At 36.7% G+C, this 22,924-nt stretch overlaps 1 protein-coding gene across 3 annotated transcripts; it reads right to left on the bottom strand.

Moving 5' to 3' along the window:
• Nucleotides 1–15,799: 15,799 nt before the first annotated feature.
• olfcq8 (olfactory receptor C family, q8) lies at nucleotides 15,800–22,657 on the bottom strand. Of its 3 annotated transcripts, none has more exons than XM_073929781.1 (6): nucleotides 22,411–22,657; nucleotides 21,820–22,111; nucleotides 20,831–21,640; nucleotides 20,469–20,696; nucleotides 17,637–17,760; nucleotides 15,800–17,547 (listed from the first exon to the last, which is right to left on the bottom strand). In XM_073929781.1, exons 1-6 carry the CDS (start codon nucleotides 22,629–22,631, stop codon nucleotides 16,640–16,642), a joined length of 2,583 nt encoding a protein of 860 aa, XP_073785882.1. In that variant the 5' UTR covers nucleotides 22,632–22,657; the 3' UTR covers nucleotides 15,800–16,639. The 3 variants fall into 3 exon arrangements, with proteins under 3 accessions (XP_073785882.1, XP_073785883.1, XP_073785884.1); XM_073929782.1 differs by having other exon boundaries at nucleotides 20,469–20,678; XM_073929783.1 differs by lacking the exon at nucleotides 15,800–17,547 and having other exon boundaries at nucleotides 17,643–20,696; nucleotides 22,411–22,520.
• Between the last annotated feature and the right edge of the window lie 267 nt (nucleotides 22,658–22,924).

Below are 22,924 nucleotides of genomic sequence, written 5' to 3'. Positions count from 1 at the left end.
AATAAAGATTGTGTGTGAGACTTTTTTTTTTTTTGGAGAGAGAGAGAGAGAGAGAGAGAGCAGGTGGTGCTATTTCTCTCTGGAAATAACAACATAATGTTTGTCACTTTGTATTCCACTACCTCCCAATCATTATAAAACATTTATTATTCACAATTATTATTATTAGATTACAAGAATTATTATTAAAATGGATTAGTAGACTAATTTTATAACACAGTTAATCTATGTGAATAATTAATAAAAACACTTCAATTATATATTATATATTCAATTATATATTCAATTTATATTAAAAGATCTATTTTACTCAGTTGAAATTGGTAACAGGCGCCGCCATGTGCACTAAAGTAAAGAGATTAGAGCTGCTAGATTGTTGTATGTTAATTCTTCAACTTCTCCCAATATACAATTAAGTTGCTATTTAACGGGCAGAAGAATAGAGTAATAGTTCTAGTAAAAATAAGGAAGTGTATTTGATGTGAATAAATTGATTCTTATTCTTGTCTTTATAAACATCAGTTTAAAAAAAACTTAAACTTATAAGTTTTGCTAGCACTTATGTGTATTTAAGTATCTGAAACCTAAAATTAATGTTTTTTTGTTTGAAAGCACTGATAAATAATGATTTATTTCTCTGAGTCAGCGCACGCCATCGCAGAAAAGCAGATTTTAATTTGGTAACTGTTCAACATGAACAAAGACCAGTCAAGACTGATCACATCAGTATCATCATTAGCGTTCAAAGTGTTAAATTGTCATCTTTAGTGTGTTTGCTGTTTTTGTTAGATTTATTTGGTTTCTTTATTTCGGTAAATTTATTTTTATTTTTATTTATTTATTTTTTTTACCACAGACAGGACTTCGTATTTGTGTGCAGAATATGGTTTTGCATTGCAAAATCAGGACACAATTGTCAGTTTTGCATTGTCTAATTAATATATGCATGGGCATCACTGGAAAAGAAGGCACCATAAAATCTCTAGGTACTTTTTATAGCATTAATGGTGCCATCACAGAAGTGCAAGTTACACAAGGACACTGACACAACCCCATACCATGACAGACCCTGGCTTTTGGATTTGTTGTTTGTAACCAAAACTGTCAGCACACTCTCTGTTTCTGTAGCGGACTTGAGGAGATCTTTCCATCACGTGAACATCCGGAAAGCGACGGGCCCAGATGGCATTCCTGGACGTGTACTTAAAGCATGCGCACACCAGCTAGAGGGGGTTTTCACACACATCTTAAACCTCTCGCTGTCTCTGTCTGTGGTTCCCACATGCTTTAAGACAGCTACAATTGTGCCTATACCAAAATCAGCTAAAACCACATGCTTAAATGACTGGCGTCCAGTTGCACTGACATCCATCTTCAGCAAGTGCTTTGAGAAGCTAATTAAAAACCACATCTGCTCTGTACTGCCCGCTCACACTGACCCTCTGCAATTTGCATACAAGAATAATCGCTACACTGATGATGCAAATGCTTTCACCTTGCACACCGCTCTGTCTCACCTAAAAAACAAAAACACATATGTGAGAATGCTGTTTGTAGACTACAGCTCAGCATTCAACACCATAGTGCCTGCCAAGTTGGTGGTGAAGCTCCAAGATCTGGGTCTTCACAGCTCACTGTGCAACTGGATCCTGGACTTCCTGTCAGACAGACGCCAGGAGGTCAGTATGAACAACATTACATCATCAACACTGATCCTCAACACTGGTGCTCCACAGGGCTGTGTTCTCAGCCTACTCCTGTACTCCCCGTACACACATGACTGTACAGCCTAACAGCTGCAACGTCATCGTTAAATTTGCTGATAACAAAACGGTGGTGGGCCTAATCACCGATAATGATGAGACAGCCTACAGAGAGGAGGTGCACACTGTGACGCAGTGGTGTGAGGAAAACCACCTCTCACTCAACATCAGCAAAACCAAGCTGCTGGTGGTGGATTTCAGGGGAGAGAAGAAAGAACACACCCCATCACCATCAATGGGACATCAGTGGAGAGAGTCAGCACTTTCAAGTTTCTTGGAGTACACATGGCTGAGGATTGACATGGAATGCTCACACAGGCGCAGTGCTGAGGAAGGCACAACAACGTCTCTTCTTCCTCAGGTGTCTCAGGAGGTTTGGAATGAGCCCCCACATCCTCCGCTCATTCTACACCTGCACTGTGGACGGCATCTTGTCTAGCTGTATCACCACCTGGTATGGGAATAGCACCAGCAGCAATTGCAAAGGCCTACATAGGATTGTGCTAACTGCTGGACGCGTAGTAGGAGGTGAGCTTCCCTCCCTCCAGGACATCTACACCAGCCAGTGCATGAGGAAAGCCAAGAGAATTATCAGCGACTCCAGCCACCCAAGCCGTAAACTTTTGTCTCTGCTACCCTCAGGCAGATGGTTCCGCAGCATCCAATCACGCACCAGCCGGCTGAAGGAGAGCTTCTTCCCTCAGACTATCAGGCTGATGAACACTTAACACACCACACACAGACTCTTCCATACCCCTCAATGCACACCATCAATATTTAGCATGCACTGCACTTTTACCAATCCATACTTGAAACAATACTGCCTACAACTGGACACCTATTCATTGTACATATTGCTGTCAATTTCACATTGTCGCTGTTTTTGCGTTTCTGTATTTTGCACTGTCTGGAGCCAGGATCTAAGCTTTTCACTCATCATTGCACACTTGCTGCTGATGATGTGACAATAAAAGTGATTTGATTTGATTGATTTGATAACAGTCTGGATTATGTTTTTATTCATTAGTCCAGAGCACACGGAATACATTTCTTGCTAAATACTTTAAATAGTGATTCCTCTGACCACAGTACACATTTCACTGTTTGATAGCATGAAGCATTTGTGGATGTAACAGCGTATTGTGGTACGTGACAAAAGCCCATGTGGTGATATCTCTTTTAGATGAATGATGATTCCTAATGCAGTGACGCATGATTAATCATAGATCATGGTTGTACAGTTTACACCTGTGCCATTGTCTGTTCTGCACTGAAATTCCTCCAGATTCCTTAAATCTGTAAATTAAAATATGTGAAATATCAAAATGTCTTTCTATCTTTCTTTGAGAAACATTGTTTTTATACATTTCAATAAATTTTTTAATGAATTTGTTGGCAAACTAGCGATCCTCTGCACATCTTTGCTCCAAAAGGACTAGACCTTTCTTGAATGCTGCTTTTGAACCAAATCATAATTACAATCTCATGTTGACACCACCTGTTTCAAAATACATCATTAAACCAATTTATTGATTGATTGAACTTATTTGATTACTAGCCCTAAATTGCTCCTGTCCCAACTTTTTTTCAATTGTTGTGTTGCAGGTCTGATTGACAGGAAAGGATGTAAATTTACTAATGAAATGAAGTTGACCACTGTTCATATTGTCTGCAATTAAACACAAGTCAAAGCAAAAAATTCATTTTTTATTTGCTTTTTTCATACTATCCCAACTCTTCTTATTTTGAGTTGTAATAATTTTTTTATTATTTTTTTTCTTTTTTTGCAGTGAACTTACCCTTTAATTATGAATATGTAGTTATTTACGTGTTAATTGGGCTATAATTCTGTAACAACATTAAGTCATACTTAAAGGGTAAAAAGAAGTCAGGTTTGACAATGTTGTCTTGTGATTTACGTTTTATTATAATTTTCAGTAAAATACACAAATAAGTGTTTGTGCATTAAATCAAACTGAATCATTTGAAACAGTTCACTTTTCCAGTACTTATCCACAAATTACTTTTTAACATGCCTGATACCACCTCTGATTCAAAATAAACCAACTTCCTAAGGTTTTCAGTTACCAGAACAGAACACTGAGATTATATTGGTGTCAGTGAACTGACACCGCAAAGCAGGTCTTAAAACAATTCTAAAAACAAAGGTAGAACCGTGTGTGAAAATACTGCATAATACCATCATATAAGATATTAAAATAATGACAGGCAAGGGAACAGATTTGGAAGAAAAAGTTTGTATACCACTTTCTGGGAAACTGTGGTTGGTGATTGGTGACGTAGCAGGAGATACTTATCTTGCAGGCACTGTAACCAGTGTGCAGAGTAGCATTTAGTAGAATCAGCTGATGTTTTTTGTGGCGTTAGTATTATCATTTATCATTATCATGTGTGGGAAAAAGGAATTTATTATTATTTTTGTCTCTTTTATAAAAAAAAAATTAGACTACCAACAGATAAATCAATTTTCTTATGTATGATACCACATATTAACCAAACATACTGTACTTCTTTCTTACTGTGCTTATACTTCTTAGAAGGAACTGCTAAAGAGGGAAATTGCAAAATAAGATTAAAAATAGTTGGGGGCACCCTGCACTAGACTTCCTGTCGCAAGAAGTTTAGACGTGTGTACTGTCAGAAGAAGCTGGATACTTGTAGTAGTTGTGAAATATATTGAAGGTGCAATTATCTGTTCAGTTCTGGGATGCAGAGAAGTTAGCAAAAAGAGGAAGTATATTTGGGTGTGATTGAGAAGTGACAAATGCCACTAAAACTCCACCTGTTCATGTCAGCTGTGTAAACATGCTGGAGTCAAGAAAATGTAAATCTGTGCACACCTCCTGAATTTAATTATTGTATTGCATTGGGGATACCCCCAATGCAATATAAGCTAATATTTTTGACAAACTCTCTCCTGACCTTTTTTATTAAACATGTTAAATTGTATATCTATTCAAACAAATGGTAAATTATTGTGTTTATGGGGGTGGCACAAACTCTACCCTGTCAAGATATCAAGTCCACAAGTTTCCCATTGCTGTTCTTTTGTACTTGGTTGATTTTTTAATGGTTATAATTAACCTGATAAGATTTAAAGCTAGCATTGAATAGGCAGAACACATCACTGTACTGATCAGTCTGAGAAGCAGCTCAATGAAAATGTGATTTATATATATATATATATATATATATATATATATATATATATATATATATATATATATATATATATATATTATTTTTTTTGCCAAATGAATAAGCATGACCATATGAGTAATTACAACCAATGCAATGTGTTTACTGTACGTTGGAGTACTGCACTGCAGCTAACATTAACTTGTAACATTAAGTATTTTAAATGTATTTAAGTATTCATACTTTTTTAAACTATGTAAAAAATGTAACCATATGAAAAGTCTACCGGTAACATCAGTTTGCTAATATTATAAATATATTGTCTAGTTACCACTTAGTAACTTAGTTGTTTGCACAGCTAATTAATAACTTGCTGTCATGTGGTCAGGGCTGGATTAAGAACATATTCGGCCCTGGGACTATAAAACCCAAAGACCCCCATTTACTTTATCTCACAAATGTTTTTTTTTTTTTTTTTGCTATTATTATTAATTTGCTAATTAACATTATTTTCTAATTCTCCAATATTTGATTTCTATTTGGGCGACGCAGTGGCGCAGTAGGTAGTGCTGTCGCCTCACAGCAAGGTCACTGGGTCGCTGGTTAAAACCTCAGATGGCATTTCTGTGTGTAGTTTGCATGTTCTCCCTGCGTTCGCGTGGGTTTCCTCCAGGTGGCCCGGTTTCCCCCACAGTCCAAAGACATGCAGTACAGGTGAATTGGGTAGGCTAAATTGTCTGTAGTGTAACATGTTTTTAAACATAATAGTTAAACTAATTTCTAATAATTAGAAATTATTCTTTTCCATGGTGACAGTCAGTGCATAATATTTTACTAGCTATTTTGCAAGATTGTATTCAGATAAAGTCCCTTTAAGTATTCTATAGCTTTTGATTCAAAATAAAGTATTCAAATTAAAGTGTAATTTAAAAACTTAATTAGGTTATGTTAACTGGAAAAGTTTGAATAATTAGTGAAGTTATTGTATAAATGGTTTGTTGTGTAGACAATAAAAAACATACAGTAAATAATTCTTGAGGCTAATAATACTGACCTAAAAATATACTTTATGTAAAAAATTTCCTTGGTTTGTTAAAAATTTGAAAATGACCTTCCATGCAGTGTGTAACAACTCTAAGCGCATAAAAAAAAAACATCCAGCTGAGGTTTAAATCTAAAAGTTCACCTTGTTTAAAACTATTGATTCTTTAAATTTTTTATTATGTTTTAACATGTACATACACATTTCCACGTGTCCTATTTAACATAAACCAACAAACAAACAAACAAAACAAAAGGCTTCTCAGTATTTTAATCAGAATACAATTTCACTTCTGTTACTAATCATCTAAAAAAACATTTCCAAATCCACCACCTTTTAAAAACAGTATAAAAGTTCCCCAAACTCTATCAAAATTATGTATTTATTTCTTATCATATGAGGTTTTTTTTTTTCATAGTCATGATTGTTACCATCTCTTTCAGCCAACAGCCTATATTTTGTGCACATATACTTTTTCAGTTTATAAAAATAATAATTTAGTTTGTAGAATACATATATTCATCAATATATGCTCCGTCTTTTTCAACTTGATCTCCTTGGGATATGAATGAAATTAAAAAAAATAAAGCAGACATTGGTATATTAACCTCAAGAACATTTTCTATAATTTCTTTCACACCTTTCCTTTTTGTATTTCTTTACATTCCCATATACAGTGAAACAACGTTCATTTATGGTCCCTGCATCTCAAGCACGTATCTGTAATATTTTCATTATATTTATGTAATAAAACTGGAGTTTAGTAAATCCTCGTCAACCATTTATATTGTAACAGTTTCAGACAAGTGTTCATTGTCAGTGATTGAGCTTCCTCGCATGTCTTCATCCAGTCCTCTGTAGAAATATCCCTAATAAGATCTAATCTCCAAGCTTCCAATTTACAATTTGAAGATTCCTTTGATCCTGACACCAGCATCTTGTATAATGCAGAAATTAAACCTTCACTAAAACATGTCTTTTGAAGGCGGCGCAGTAGGCAGTGCTGTCGCCTCACAGCAAGTAGGTCGATGGGTCGCTGGTTCGAGCCTCAGGCTAAGTTGGCCTTTCTGTGTGGAGTTTGCATGTTCTCCCTGCGTTTGCGTGGGTTTCCTCCAGCTACTCCGGTTTCCCCCACAGTCCAAAGACAGATGATACAGGTTAATTGGGTAGGCTAAATTGTCTGTACTGTATAAGTGTGTGTGTGAAAGTTTCCCAGAGATGGGTTGCGGCTGGAAGGGCATTCGCTGTGTAAAAAACGTGCTGGATAAGTTGGCGGTTCATTCCGCTGTGGCGACCCCGGATTAATAAAAGAACTAAGCCAACAAGGAAATAAATGAATTAATGATTTCACAGTACTCTTTTCACCACTGTGCATAGCACCCTTTTGTAGCACGTGTAAACTGCCACTGGTGAGTGAGTATGTGAGAGCTCAAAGCTGGTATCGATATAACCAAAAGCAAGATCATATTGTTAAATATTCCCTTAACAATAATTTTCGAAATATTTATTCAATTATATCAAGTGTTTATTGAGATTGTGTGATCTGTATAGGCTGTCTTATCTTTACAGAAGCTGTAAACTGGCACACACGCAGTGACCGCAGTGATGTTTAGCTCTGATGAGGTGCTTTTATTTAGCCTGTAGACTTTAGATTTTTTACATAATGTTCCATTACTTAAAATTTATTTCATTTTTTATTTATAGTTTATATATAAAATGAGTGCTAGCTAGCTTATTTAACTGTGATCATTATGCAAAGATCATATCTCATATCTGGTTTATTCTTCAGTCGCTTATAGATTTGTTAATGATGTATCTTTTTAACACATTGTTTATAAGGACTAAGCTATTAATATATAATACGTTGGGCTAATTAATACATTAGCTATGTTTACATTCACCTATTTTTATGCACATATTTTTTGAAAATGCGCATAAAAAATGTATGCACATAACTAAGAAGGATAAACTTTTTATTTGATGAGAAAAGATGCTTATAAACAGAAACACTTTTACCGCACAAACTTAAGTATGCACATTAAAAAAGGTCATGTGATTTTGTTATAAGAGATCATGTGATGATCAAAATGTATGTAAAAAGACAAACCAGCAGGCTGAGTCCATTATAAAACATCTGAAATGTTGTTTTGGTCATTCTAAAATGCCTTACCGTTTAAGTATTATTCTTATTATATTATTATTGACCTGCAGAATCAGAGTGTCTGTGCTCCACGTCTGACACGTTCAAACGCCACCGCGCATTCACTGCATGTCAGAATTGCCTTCTGAGGAGTAAGTCATTTATTAGATGAAGAAAAGATTGACGCAGCTTCTCCTACTGCAGTAAATTCCGTTTTTACTGTTGATATTTGGCACCAGTTATACAGATACCAGTTGTACACATTAACGCTGCTTTATTCACACATCTTTTATGCGATAATCCAGATAATCCATAAAGTTTATTTGACTTTTTGGATGGAAACATATCTATTGAAGTCAGATAAGACAACAAATGACATCCATGTAGTGAATTACTGTTGAGTGGTATCAATGCATTGTATTCGCCTTTCATGTATGATACTGTAACAGTGGCTGGTAATAATAATTCAGTTTAAATATAATTTGAATGAAGAAAAATAAAAATAAATTTCAAAAACCAGTTATAGTGGGATTCGAACCTGGACCTGTTTGCACCGCGGTCCAACGCTCAACCGCTAGTCCACGTGACCACTAGGACACAGCCCTTAATCTCACTCCCAGCAGACCTCAAACAAAAAAAAAAATTAGTTATCAATATTTTTAATTAAACTTTGGGCACCAGACAAGATTACCTTGCCAAAAAGAAAAACATTTACTAATACCCTGGTTAGCTACAGCCGGCATTCAACCACCATACACAATGCAAAAGAAAAGGATAAATAATAACAACGCAACACACTTTAAATGAAGTCAACTGTTGTATTTTTATCACACAGCACAACAAATGTATTTTCTAAATAATAACTAATTCTTTTTACCACTGTTCAATCTTGGTTGAACGATTTTTAACAACAACAACAAAAAAAATCACTGCTTAGATAAGTCAATAAAATAAAAGAAATAAAACATCAAACAAACAATCAATCAAACAAACAATAATAACGTGTGGCTGAGGTAACAGAAACCAGAGAGAAAGAGAAATGTAAAGAAAGTTTGTGAAATTGAGTAGCAATGGGTGTGGATTGTATGGGTGTATGAATGAATGTGAATGACCTATATAACTGACCCGGCAAACAACGCTGATTCTGTACAGGTCCACCTTGGCTTTCGATCCCCATAAGATCCTGCAGACCCCTCGCACTTAATCGCTCGTGTAGTTTTTCTGGTCAGCCTGTCCACCATCACTTTCACACCACAGTATTTATCGCCACACCTCCATCTTCAAAGCCAACAGCTCTTCACCTTTGCATCTTTCTTGTTTTTTCGTCTTTTTCTCTCCCCACGATTTCACCACCAACACGCAAATAAAAAACCAGCAACTCCAACAGCAGCTCTAACAACCACAACAACAACAACAGCCACCCGGAGCAACCCTCAACACCCCCTTTTATGGTCTTCTATTGTGTACCTGACCTTCCGCTTCCTCCCGACCCCGGAAGTAAGGTTTTGGAAGCTCGACAGAGGGCAGAACAGAGCAGCGCCTCCTTGTGGCACTTTGAGAAAATGGGAGAGCATTTTATTCACCACAATACGAGTACAAGCCGATACCCGATACTGGTATTGGTGCATACCTAATAATAAAAATTACAATAACAATAATGGATTTATTTTCTCCTTGAGGACTGTGCAACTCGCTTGAGCTCTAAGCAAAAAAGTATTAATAGGATGCTAGAGCAGAGGACGCCCATCAATTGAGTTCTTGCTGAAGATCGTGAAGTCAATGGGAACATTACATGGCAAGAAGCGGATGTGTTGCAATCACTGAACAAAGCGTTAAAGCCAGTAAGTGAGTTTACTGACATTCTGTCTTGAGAGAATAACGTAACCGCGTCATCTCTTCTCCCTGTGCTATGTTTTATTAAAGAGGACACATTGGCCCCATCGGATGATAACAGCCAATGTCGTGGTCGACTGACAGCCCACAAGAAAAAAAAAACTTTGGCCAGTTTATTAAAAAAGAAAATTAGACACTGTGACTGCAAATTTGACTATTAAAGAAATAGTGCTGTTGGAAATCTCCGCCTATGCTTTGGAATCTCGCCATTCACGCAGAGCAGGATCCTCTGGCCTGGTGGAAAGACAACCAAAGTAGAAAGCAGAAAAAAGAGTAAACCCTCACCCCATGATGATTAACCGATGGGGAAATTTCCTCATCATCACAACCCTACCCTAGACCAGTATTTTAAAGTTAGTGGAATTAACTCCTAACAAGGACTTTGCTGTAGACACACAACAGGTTGTGTTTTTTTTTTTTTTTACCTGTACAAAGTCATCGTTACATATATGAGTTGTGGGCTCTGTAAAAGTTGGCAGAGGTTGACTTAGTCTTTCCTGTGAAGTGTCTGACAAAACTTCAACAATACCTTTATTAGGATTTTGGATTTGGTCTGTCCTATTGATGCTTATGAGAGAGAATTAATCCTTATGTGTAGTCGTAAAACTATAAAAATGTTAAAGATTCAATGTGTATGGAAACATATTGTCATTTCCCTAGATTTAGTCTTACCTGTGAAGTTTTTGAAATGCCTGACGCAGTTTTCACACATTCTCCTTCTTTCATTTTGGATTTTGTGTGACTGACAGATTTGATGACAAGAAGAACAGACAGAAATGATGCAGTGTGTAAAAATTTACTTTTCTGTTTAAAATATAACTACTAATTATAAAATATCACATTTATGTATTTGTCTATGTAGTTATTCAAAATGTATTGAAGTTATTATTGTCCATAATACTCTCCTTTAATTTTGGTGAAGGTATAGCTTCTAGGGTATTAAAGTGTTTTTTTTTTTTCCTTTTCGGTTACACAATCATTTTGGGCCATTTTTCTTCTATCTACCAATCTTCTATTTTTCACATTGAAACACTTCTGTAACATTCTGGGCGCTATCATACACCCGGCTCAATGCGGCGCAAGGCACAATGCAAATGTTGTTTGCTAGTTTCAGGTTGGTGCAAGGGTCATTTTGACTTTTTGCACCACGCTGTTTGTATAGCAAATGCATTTGCGCTCATATGTGTGCCCATAGACTTTCTGGTCTAAAAAAGGAGGTGTGTTAAGGCGCATTGCTGGAGTGTTGCTATTTTGAGAAACTAAAATAGTGTTCAACAGACCAGATGAAAGCAGGTCTATAGTCCAGCACAGAGCGTGTTATTTGTGCACCTCGCTTACACATTGCTTAATACACACAGGGTGTACAGCAATACGCAAATATCTTTACAAATGAAAAAGAATTAAAAGATTAAAATATTACAAAAAGTACTATTTTCAGTTTTTTTCAGTTTCTTCATAACAATTTGCTTTTGTATAAAGTTATTATTAGTAGAAGCATTATATATATATAATGATTTGCCCACCTGTCTGTCAGGTTTTAGACCGTATGGGGCATAGCATGTGTATTTGGATATGACTCAGTTTTTTTACCACACTTCAGTTTTATTGTTCATTTATTTGTTTGCTGGAAATTAGAACTGAATTTAGAAAGTTCTGAAACAAATCTTTGCACTTAACAAACAAAATTAATTATATATAGGCTAATTGATGTCTGTGCGTTCAACACGTTTCCTTATCCACGACAGTGAAAGTAAAAGTAAAGAATGAAGAGGTTCATCTCTCATTCTCGTGCTTTAGATGCTATGTTTAACTGTTTTCTCACTAGTGAAGGGTTAATTTTTTCCAATTACAAAGTTGGTCATGTACATAACAATTGCGCTAAAGCCTCCACGGGGTTTTCCCCCTTCGAGCTACTCTATGGCAGACAGCCCAGAGGGGTTTTGGATGTCGTTAGAGAGGCTTGGGAGGACGAGAGAGGCTTAAGAGGACAAGCCTTCTAATAGTAAAAATTAAATTCAGTATATTCTGGAATTTAGAGCAAAACTCCACACACTGGGGCGGCTCTATACAGAGAATTTGCTTAAGGCCCAGGATGACCAACGCCGGCGTTATAATGAGGGCACCAAACTACGTGAATTTTCACAGGGAGATAAAGTCCTTGTACTGCTACCCACTTCCAGCTCTAAATTACTCGCCAACTGGCAAGGGCCGTTTGTGGTCTCACGACGAGTCAGTGATCTCGATTACAAGGTGGTTTGTTCGAACAGGGCTAATTCAAGTCAGATCTATCACGTTAATCTGCTGAAGCAGTGAAGGGAGCCGGAGGATTTATCGCTGGCTACGCTTGTTACTAACGAGGATGACATGGGGCCGGAGAGCCCCGGCCGGAAACGGTGAAGCGCTCTGGTCATGGGGGGCGATCATCTCTCAGCGAGCCAGCTCCTCGACATCCGGCATCTCCAACGTGAGTACTCTGACGTGTTTTCGCCCATTCCCGGTCGGACTAACCTGATTCAGCCCTATATCGAGATTGAACCGGGCATGGTCATTAGGACCTGGCTTTATCACCTACCTGAACACAAGAAAAAAGTGATTCAGGAAGAATTGAGTATTATGTTGAAAATGGGAGTAGTAAAAGAATCCCACAGTGACTGGGCCAGCCCATTTGTCCTGGTACCCAAGACGAACGGCTCGGTCCAGTTCTGTGTGGATTATCGCAAGGTGAATGCTGTGTCGAAATTCGACGCTTATCCAATGCCGCGTATTGACGAGTTGCTCGACCAGTTAGGTGCTGATTGGAATAACTCAACATTGGATTTAACGAAGAGATATTGGCAGATCCCCTTATCTCCAATATCCTGCGAAAAAAACGCCTTCACGACGCCGTTCGGATTACATCAATTTGTGACGCTTCCATTCAGGCTGTTTGGAGCACCGGCGGCATTTCAGCGCCTGATGGATAAAACAGTCGGCCATCGAGCAGCATATGCCGCTGCTTATTTAGAGTTTATGTGGAGAGGTGAGCGTGATTGAACACCCAATAAGGGGGGAGAGCATACTCGGAACCCGGCACCAAATCAGGTCAATCAGAAATGATAAATAACACATGACTTTCTAGTGATTGGGTCGGAGAGACTCCCTTCTTAAAGAGAACGGGAGGAGCAGTCGGGAGAAGAGAGAGCACACACACACACACACACACTGCTACATGTGTGGTGGCATTTAAAAAAAAAATAAATCAGTTCGCTTACCTGAATCGCCGACCCGGTCATCATCTTCCCACCACAACGAACTTTACTACACCTACGTTCTAGTATGTGTTTCAAATGATAGAATATGTAAATAGTTTATTATGTCTATTAAACAGTTATTTTAAACTAAAATATTCAAGATAATTGTTCTCTTTGGCTGTTGGATCCAACATTGGCATTCTCGTCACTCCTGCAGCTGCTGCTTGCTCCCTCATATCTGTAGTAAGATGTCCAACTAAACTAAATATATTTTTGTTTTAAATAATAGGCCATGTAACACCGACTATAGGCCAAGCCTGTGTTTTGCACACTTATAACGTCCTGGCAAAGCTACACTGTAAAAATATCTGCTAACAGTTAATGTATTTTGTCTTTGCCATTTATTTATGGTTGTGGATTGCATTATGGGACCTTAATCTCTGCTCTGTCGACTTTTGAAATAATATAATTTTTAAGAAATAATATAGGCTATAGATAAATTAATCTGTAAAATAACAGAAAATGAACTGACAGTTTATAACAAAGTTTTTGCAGCATAATATACAACATCAGCCCAGACAATATAAATAAATACATAAATAATCAAAAAAATAAAAACATAAATCACAAAATACTAAAAACTGTTAATTTATGGATTCTTTTTACTGTGTACTCGACATTAATCCAGCGAAAGTTTCAAAAGGAAGGCTTGTTGTGTGAGAGAAAATGTGTGTGTGTTCTATAATTAATAATAATAATTATATAGGCCTAGCTTGGAAACAATCATTCAAACCAAGTGGTGCTCACAAATCTTTTGCTCAGCATCAGGAGCAATTGAGCAGCAGTTTTAACGGCGAACTATAACAGTATTTTAATGTTAAATTGTAATGATAAATGTCTAATAATACTGCTAGTATATTAGAGCAATAAGAGGAATGCCGCCTACAAGTGGATAATGAATTTTAAAGTAATTTATCCATTACGAAAATCGAAAAATCGAGCCAAAAACAGTTATTTAATAAATTATTTAATTATTAATACGAATAATTCTTGTAGCAAACTATTCTCTATTCTCTAATATGAACTATTCTTGTTGCAAAGTACATGGTATTTTAAAATGAAACAAAAATAAATATAGATATTCATTAGTATTTCTACTTTTCTAAGAACATTTTAATGTAATATAATATGATAAACATTATGATTTAATGTAATATAATAATATAATTTAATGAAATACGAGCATTTTACTGTAAAACAATAGAAGCAATTAATTAAGTAAAAAAAATGTATTTATGAAGCTGGCATTTGTATAACTTGTTACGTAAATCATGATTATCTGAGCATGTTACAAAATTATTTGCTGTCGATTGGTACTTAAAGAGCACATATAAATCTCACCTTGATCCAATTCCTCATCTCTTATGCTGTGTTCACACCAGACGCGGAACACATGGATAAATCGCACTATTTCCTTGTAAATAGACTTGTGAACATTTTAAGTTTACTCGCTTCATTCGCACATTTAATTTACTGAGCCATAGACTGATAGGCAGGGCTTCTGTCTGCCCGATGATTGTAGCTTCGTTGCTAAACGGCTAACATGGATTTTAGTGAAGTTTACTTTTAAACTAATTTCTAGAGGAGCATGTAATTATTATTGACCCAGCTGGTCCACATTACCTAATCATGATCCTCCAATCTAAAGATCCCAAGTCTATATATATATCCTCATTTACTTTCTACAACTATCTTCGTCTGGAAGAAACCCCCCTCCTCCCCTTCATCCTCCTTTGTCCAAAATGGGCAGCACGGTGGCCCAGTGACTAGCACTGTTGCCTCACAGCAAGAATACCTATAGCTTTGGGTCCTCGCTGAGCCATCTAGTATTTATGTACGTAGTTTGTATGTTCTCCCTGTGTCCGCGTGCGTTTCCCCGGTTTCCTCCCACCATCCAAATGTGCTGTATATTATAGATAAAATAAGCCTAAACCTTTTATACAATGTCTTACTCTTCACCTTGGCCTCAGCAGCGGGGAAGTTTGAGATCAACCTGAGCTCAATCTCCCCTCGCCCTGCAAAAGGGGGGAGCCCTGGGCTCGAGGATCGCTTAAGCTCAGGGCTCTCACCTGGGATAGCATGTCAAATAAGCTATGTGTAAATCATGAGCTTAGTGTGAACTCTTGAATTGAGAGAGTAGCTGTGTTTATGTGCTTTATGAAGGCTGAAAAACAATGCCGACTCATTTGGAGCAGTGTACGAGTTAATTAAATCCTTTTAGAGGTGCACCCAGCTCTGTGAGTTCATAAACTCCTCCAGAAACGTAACCTGGATGATGAAGTTGAGTGATTCAAGCAAAACATCAATCGTGCAAAACGCTCAACTCACGCCGCTTCATTCTCATGAATCATGCCACCTGATGTCTGTTCACGTCTTTACTTTGAGTAAACATGTTAATCACTCACGCTTGATGCGTCTTCTGCGTCTGGTGTGAACGACACATTAATCCTATGAACTACCCAAAATTAAACACTGCCACAACTGTGCTTCGGTTTTTTAATAATAATAATTTAAAAAAAAAAACAACTTGCAATAATTTTCCACCAAAGTTATATGAGGCATCATTTTTGAAGTCATATTATGTTTAAATCAATAAATTGATTATTCATTCATTTTCTTTTCAGCTTACTCCTTTTATTAATCTAGGGTCACTACAGCGGAATGAACTAGTGCGATGCCCTTCCGGCCACAACCTATCAATGGGAAACATTCATACACACATTCATACACTACAGTCAATTTTTAGCACACTCAATTCACCTGTACCACATGTATTTGTACTTGTGGGGGAAACCGGAGCAACTGGAGGAAACCCATGCAAACACGGGGAGAACATGTAAACTCACATAATGTCGTCAGTTTTCTGCTACCTGGCAAAGGCCTAATCTTTTTCCATTTATGCGCAGGAATGTAAATGGTAAAACTTCAAACAAAAACGCCAACTGACCCAGCCGGGGCTCAAACCAGCGGCTTTCTTGCTGTGAGGTGATTGTGCTACCCAATGTGCCACCATTACGCCCCATAATCCTGTCATCAAAATATAATTATATTATGAATTAAACATAAATTACATTACATAAGTCATGTTTATTAAAAATAAACACAATATACACTTCAAAGCAGCTTTACCTTTATGGTCTGCATGTACATACATTAGTGTAATTTTCTATTAAGCAGATAGAAGTTGCTACAAATTCCCAGAGATGGGTTGCGGCTGCAAGGGCATCTGCTGCGTAAAACATATGCTGGATAAGTTGGTGGTTCATTCCGATATGGCGACCCAGATTAGAAACAATGAAATAGTATTAAACAAGTTTTCACAATTGCACAAACAGATTAATGTTTACTATCCCTAATGTGTCTCTCTTCCCATGATGGTTTTTTTATTGTTTCTTTCTGGATGTAAAAGGATAATGTAACACTTTGGGGCAAATATTGCCACTAATAGTCCAAAACTAGAAGCTAAAATAGCAAATATTTCTACAGCCACCGAGTATTTTCCTGGAGAGCTCACATATGCTGGAACAAATGTAATCCATACAGCACAGAAGATCAACATGCTAAAAGTGATAAACTTTGCTTCATTAAAATTATCTGGAAGATTTCTTGCCAGGAAGGCTATAAGGAAGCTTACTGCTGCCAACAGTCCAATGTATCCCAAAAGCATTGAAAATCCAGTCACTGAGCCTATAGTACATTCATATACTATTATAGAGCGGATGTACAGGTTGTTTTTATGGGGAGTTGGAGAGGCAGTTGATAGCCAGACTGCACATATAACAACCTGGATGGCTGTTAGGACCAGAATTGTACATCTTTGTTGAGCTGCTCCAAACCATTTCATTGCTTTTTTGCCCTCAGGCCTAGAGGACTTAAACACAGCTATTACCACCATAGTCTTGACCAGAATGCTGGAGATGCACAGGACAAAGCTTATGCCAAACACAGCATGTCTTAACTGACATGTCCACAACTGCGGTCGACCAATGAAGAGAAGCACACACAGGAAACACAGTTTGAGAGAGAAAAGCAGCAGGAAGCTGAGCTCTGAATTGTTGGCTCGTACTATGGGAGTGTTATGGTGATGCACAAAGATGACCATCACAAAAGCACAGAAACAGGTGCCAAGCAGTGAAGCAGTGGTCAAAGATATGCCCAGAGGATCATAATAGGACAGAAACTCTACTTCTTTGGGAATGCACTGATCCTTATATAGATTAGACCAGAAATCATCTGGACAGACTGTGCACTTAGTAGGATCTGTATGTTTAAATAAGAAAGAAAATTAAAATGTAATAAAAAAAGCTTTTAAATTCGAATTTAAACATTGTCAACAACAATTTACTCACCTGTTGTGTTAGAAATTTCCCCATCTCTACATGGCAGGCAGTCAAAACAGCAGACAGGATGGCCCTTTCTTGTGGCTTGTCTGCTTCCTCGCGGGCAGCTTTCACTGCAAACAGACTGTGGTGGCTGTCAAAGACATCACTTGATATGTCATTTATTTGAGATCTCTTTGGTTATGTCACCTGAATTAACTAATTTAAGCCCACTTGCAACTGTAGATGCCAAAGTTCATATGTGCCATTTTCCTTTTATAAGTAATTTTTTACATGTTGTCCATGTTTAAATTCTAAATGCAAGCAAACAACCAAATAAAGGATTTAAAATAATATAATGAAATTGATTTCCTATCTGTCACGCAAGGGTTTCAACTTCCAACCCCTAATTCCATGATGCAAAATGAAGACAAAACCTGTCAAATAATGGAAATTATGATATTACTAAAAAAACTTTTCATATTTTTTGTTAACAAATATATATCAATATAATTATGAACAGGGCTTTACATTAACAGCCGCCAAATGCGGGCAGATTTAGGTTGTGGCGGGTTAGACAGCCACTTCCACTAGCCACTTTGGCTGACTGAAACTCTTTTTTTTTTCATTGTGCATATCGAATCTATTGTCAGTGCTGGCTCGTCGTCACTTCAGATTAAACTGCAGATTACAGATTAACAGATTTAACTAAATTAATTAAGAAGCAGCACGGCTGACAAAAACAGCTTTTCGCGGTAGCAAAAGAAAGCAGGTGAATAACAAATAAGTGGATCATGCACACGCTGATACAGGCTTTCCTTACTCACTGCCGAGAGCTTTAGTGTTGCGCATATGGATAATTTGACGCGCGAGTGTTTAAAAGCTTCTGTGCCGTTTCCTCCCTTGAAGCAAATGTGCCTGGAAAAGAAACTAGTGCGATGCTCGTGCACCCACAGTCCTTCATGGGCTCGAGATTCTTTGTAAGCAGCAGCAGTTGTTGCCACTTTCGCTTTAACCCTTCTTTGAACAGATTATTAATTGGCCTAACATTAACCATGTGCACGGCATCATCCTTTCATTATCACGCACAGAATGTTTTTTACCTGCTTTTTGTTTGCTGTTATTTTTGTTAATATAGTTTAATAATAATCCTTTACAATAATATTGCTTTAATATATTGTTGTGTGCATAGTTAACTCGTGATCTGGGATCTTGAGCCAAAACAGACCATTGCGCATAGTTTTAGATGCATGATAATAAATATGTTTAAAATGTCCGCAGTTTTGTTGAATAAAAAGTGTATGTATAACGCAGTATTTTGCTTGTTTTGAAACTTTATTTAAATTTGTGCCAAGAAAATAATTAGTTTGGTGTGGCTGGAGGAAAAAAAGGTAAATCCTTATTGTGTTGAGCCCTGAAAAGTCCTGTAAAAAGAAAACTAATTGCAATGCGACACTTTTTTATGAAAGCATAACCCATTTGCTCATGTTCATCGAGTTAGCTCATAAACAAAAAATAGGTAAATGAATGAGGAGGCAAGTGGAAAAAACACAAAATCTAAATCAAGTAATTTTTAGCATGCCGCAACCCATACCAAATTCAAATTTATACATATAAAATATTTTTTCCCAACAACAAAATTGTGGCTAGTGAAAATGGCAAGTGGCTAGTAACGATGGAAAACTACTAACTACACTAACTACAGTGGCTGGTGATCAAAAAAGTTAATCTTAAACCCTGATTATGAAGGTCACTAAACTCATCCAAACAAAACAAATCTTTCAAGAGATCTATAGTATTTTGTATACTTTGTCAAAAGTCCAAGTGGCAACTACAGTTGCTTGTGGGAAATGACTTTATAAGTACATAAGTCATGAGAATATGGTAATACAGTGTTCCCAACAAATAAACATTATTGGTCTTGTTTAATGTTTTTTTTTTTTCTTTGTGCATCCATAATACCCCATTTAAAAACAACATAACCCTTTAACTCATACAGTATCTTTATCCTAAAGTTGACTTTTTGATACACAGTTTGATACACTGCAAACTCTTCAGAGTAAAATAAACTTGTATTTGGTCCCACCCGCACAAAGAAGCTGCTTGAACGTTAATGATAAACTCATGCTGTTAACAAGCAGAAACACTGAAGAAAAAAAAATACAACTGACTTCACTCACAGCTTTAGGCCCTGCTGTCCACCGGAACACCTGTATTTTTAAAACAGAAGCTTTTTTTTTTCAACATGATTTGACTGTTTAAAAATGCAATATCAGGTCACTAAATCCCAAATTACTAATCGCTTACTGTTACTTATTACTAATAATTTTGAATTCATTTCTGTCAGATATCTACACAAGTTCTTAATGAGATCTGAAAATACTTGTTTTGTTAGATGGCTTATTGTTGAGAGTGTTTTTTACTTTACTTGGGCTCTTTGACTCTTGATTCTTTTATGTTATCTTTTTACTTTGATTACTTTGATGATTATTTTTTGCAGTGTGGGACCAAATAATCTCTACTCTGGGGATTTTTAAGACAAATGAATTAGTTATTTGTGTTTTCATATTTAAAGAATTACATGATATATACATATTTTTCTACAGGTTTTTTTTGGGGTTCATATCAAATGGTTTTCCACTTTCTGCTTTACAATTTTCTAGAAAAACAAAAACCCAAAACCTGGAGAAAATAAATGCAAAGCATGTTCATATAGGACACTTTTAACAAGGCTACATGCATGAAACCAATTTGAAAAATTTAAGCAAAAATTGCTTAATTTTTTATTCAATTATTGTGATTTGTAATCTAGTTTTCAATTTTGAAAAAAAAAAAAAAAATGACAATATAATGCAAAGTTACTTTTTTTGTCTCAAAGTTCCAGTATATTGCATCCTCATCCAGTGTCAGCATCAATCCTTTTTCTGGCTCTTCCCTCACTACACCTACTGTGTGGATTCTTATTGATCTGTCTGAGCCTGGCTGCCAGTTCATCACATCATAGATGGCCAGAGCATCTCCATTCTTATTAAATGACACATGATCCCCAAAGCGTGTGGAGAAGTTCACTTTCTGTAGATAGTGAACAAGCTGTGCAGTTTATAGACAGGACAAAAGTTATATTATTATAATCAGTGTTTTTTGTTTTTATGTTTATTTAAATGAAGACATGTTTTGATTTTCATATGGATATAGAAAATTTGCTATCTATCTGTTGGTCTTACCTGCCACGGTTTTAGATTAGTTATGTCAGCACAGCTGTTTCCACTGAATGGTCCTTTCCCCTCCTCACACTTCATTAGGTCATGAAGTGCATGTGCCAGGGCATAAACTGCCTTATAGACATTATTTGCTGCTCTCAATTCTGAAACATCAGTGTAAGATGTGTTTGTGGTGCTCAGATCTTCCTGTCCTGTACACACATTTTTTGCTTGTGCCCCAGTTTCAAAACTACATCCAAACATGTTCTCCCAGAAAATCTTAGGCATATTATTTCTTGGATCATTTTGTGGACGAAGCTGTAAAAGAAATTCACGGAGCCCCTCAATCTCTCCACGTCTGATGGCTATGCCAAGTGTGCCCCCAAGGAAGGGCAGGAAATGTGGAGTGTAAAAGACAGGTGAAGTGGCCCAAGATTCACTTGCAATCCACTGCCTGCCTGTCATATTCTGCAACACCACTTCATTTATTAAAGGTATCACTAAAGTTGATGGAGAAAAAACAACCACCACTCTAGATGTTGAGGCTTGAATCACTGCCATTATACGTTGAATATCTCTGGGGTTGCTATCATACCGCAGTGGTTCAGAAAAAGCAATACAAATTCCAAATAACTGCATTTCTTGATGAAAGGACTGAGCAGCATAGGTACCATAGTCATCATTACTGTAGAGGAGACCAACCCAGGTCCATCCAAAATGACTAATGAGTTGAATCATAGCCCGCACCTGGAAGGCATCACTGGGGATTGTTCTGAAGAAAGAGGGGTACTTTTTTCTGTCACTCAAACAGGAACACGTAGCATAGTGACTAACCTGATTAGTGATCAAAGGAGGAAGAACATAGCAGAAATAGTGTTATCATCCAACGGGGCTTTTTTAAAATTAAATGAATACAACAAACAAATTAATCAATATATTATTATTAATTATTAATGAATTAATTGATCATATCTGTATATTGATTTTCTTGTGCTTTTTTCATCTTATCTTACTATAGGTACTCGAAATAGTCCCAAAACACTGGAAATTGCAATGGAAGGAGTTGAACTTGGATGCCCCACAATTCCAATTATCGGAGGAGGACCAGTGCAGTTTAGGTTTATGAAGGACTCCTCTATCCCACTAACCAGGGACATGGCAGCTCGCAATGCCATTCCAAACGTCACACAGTTGTCATGAATATGGTAACCAAGAATGATATTAGGCAGAAGATTGGGATTCATATTAATCTCATTTATTGCAAAAGCCATGGTTTGCACATTCTGGAAACTTTCCATACTAAATCTACAGAAGAAAAGTTGATATTTAGTGTATATATATATATATATATATATATATATATATATATATATATATATATATATATATATATATATATATATATATAAACCTAAATAAAAGGCATTAATACACAGCTAAATTGTCAATTTTCACTCATCAACTATAGAACTCTTCAGGAGTACACACAATAAAATATATAGTGGTTTCTTTATCAAGCTGAGTTACAACTATAACCATTATTATTATCATCATCACCCATTCTCTCATCTTTCATAATTATGCATCCAATCTTACTCACTCACATTTCACAGTATGGTGGAGCTGGCTCTGTTCTGAAAGTCAGCTCAGGGTACAAAGTGAAAAAATGAGCCTCAAACATGCCACCAAGTATAACATCTCCATCCTGGTACATTCCGTTTAGCCTGAAACGTCCCTGGAGCTGACAGGCACCTGCTCTGAGGACTACAGCTGCAGAGATACATTTTAAAATTAAGTAAATATTAATAAGCAAAGTTATCCACATTTCTGTTTGAGGTGTTTGAGGAACTAAAGCCCTCAGCTTGTACAAGATGTTATTTTATAAGAGAGGCGGTGACAATCAACAACCTAGATATCAGCTTGTTTTTTGTTTATTTTTTGCCACAAAAATAGCCTACAGTTGAAGTCAGAATTATTAGCCCCCCCTGACTTATTAGCCCCCTAGTTTAATTTTTTCCCCAATTTCTGTTTTCGGTTTTATCTTTGCCATGATGACAATAAATAATATTTTAATAGATCTTTTTCAAAACACTTCTATACAGCTTTAAGTGACATTTT

This window comes from Danio rerio, chromosome 18 (genome assembly GCF_049306965.1).
Source record: "Danio rerio strain Tuebingen ecotype United States chromosome 18, GRCz12tu, whole genome shotgun sequence".
NCBI lineage: Eukaryota > Metazoa > Chordata > Actinopteri > Cypriniformes > Danionidae > Danio > Danio rerio.
This window is presented reverse-complemented; position numbering and strand designations above follow the sequence as displayed.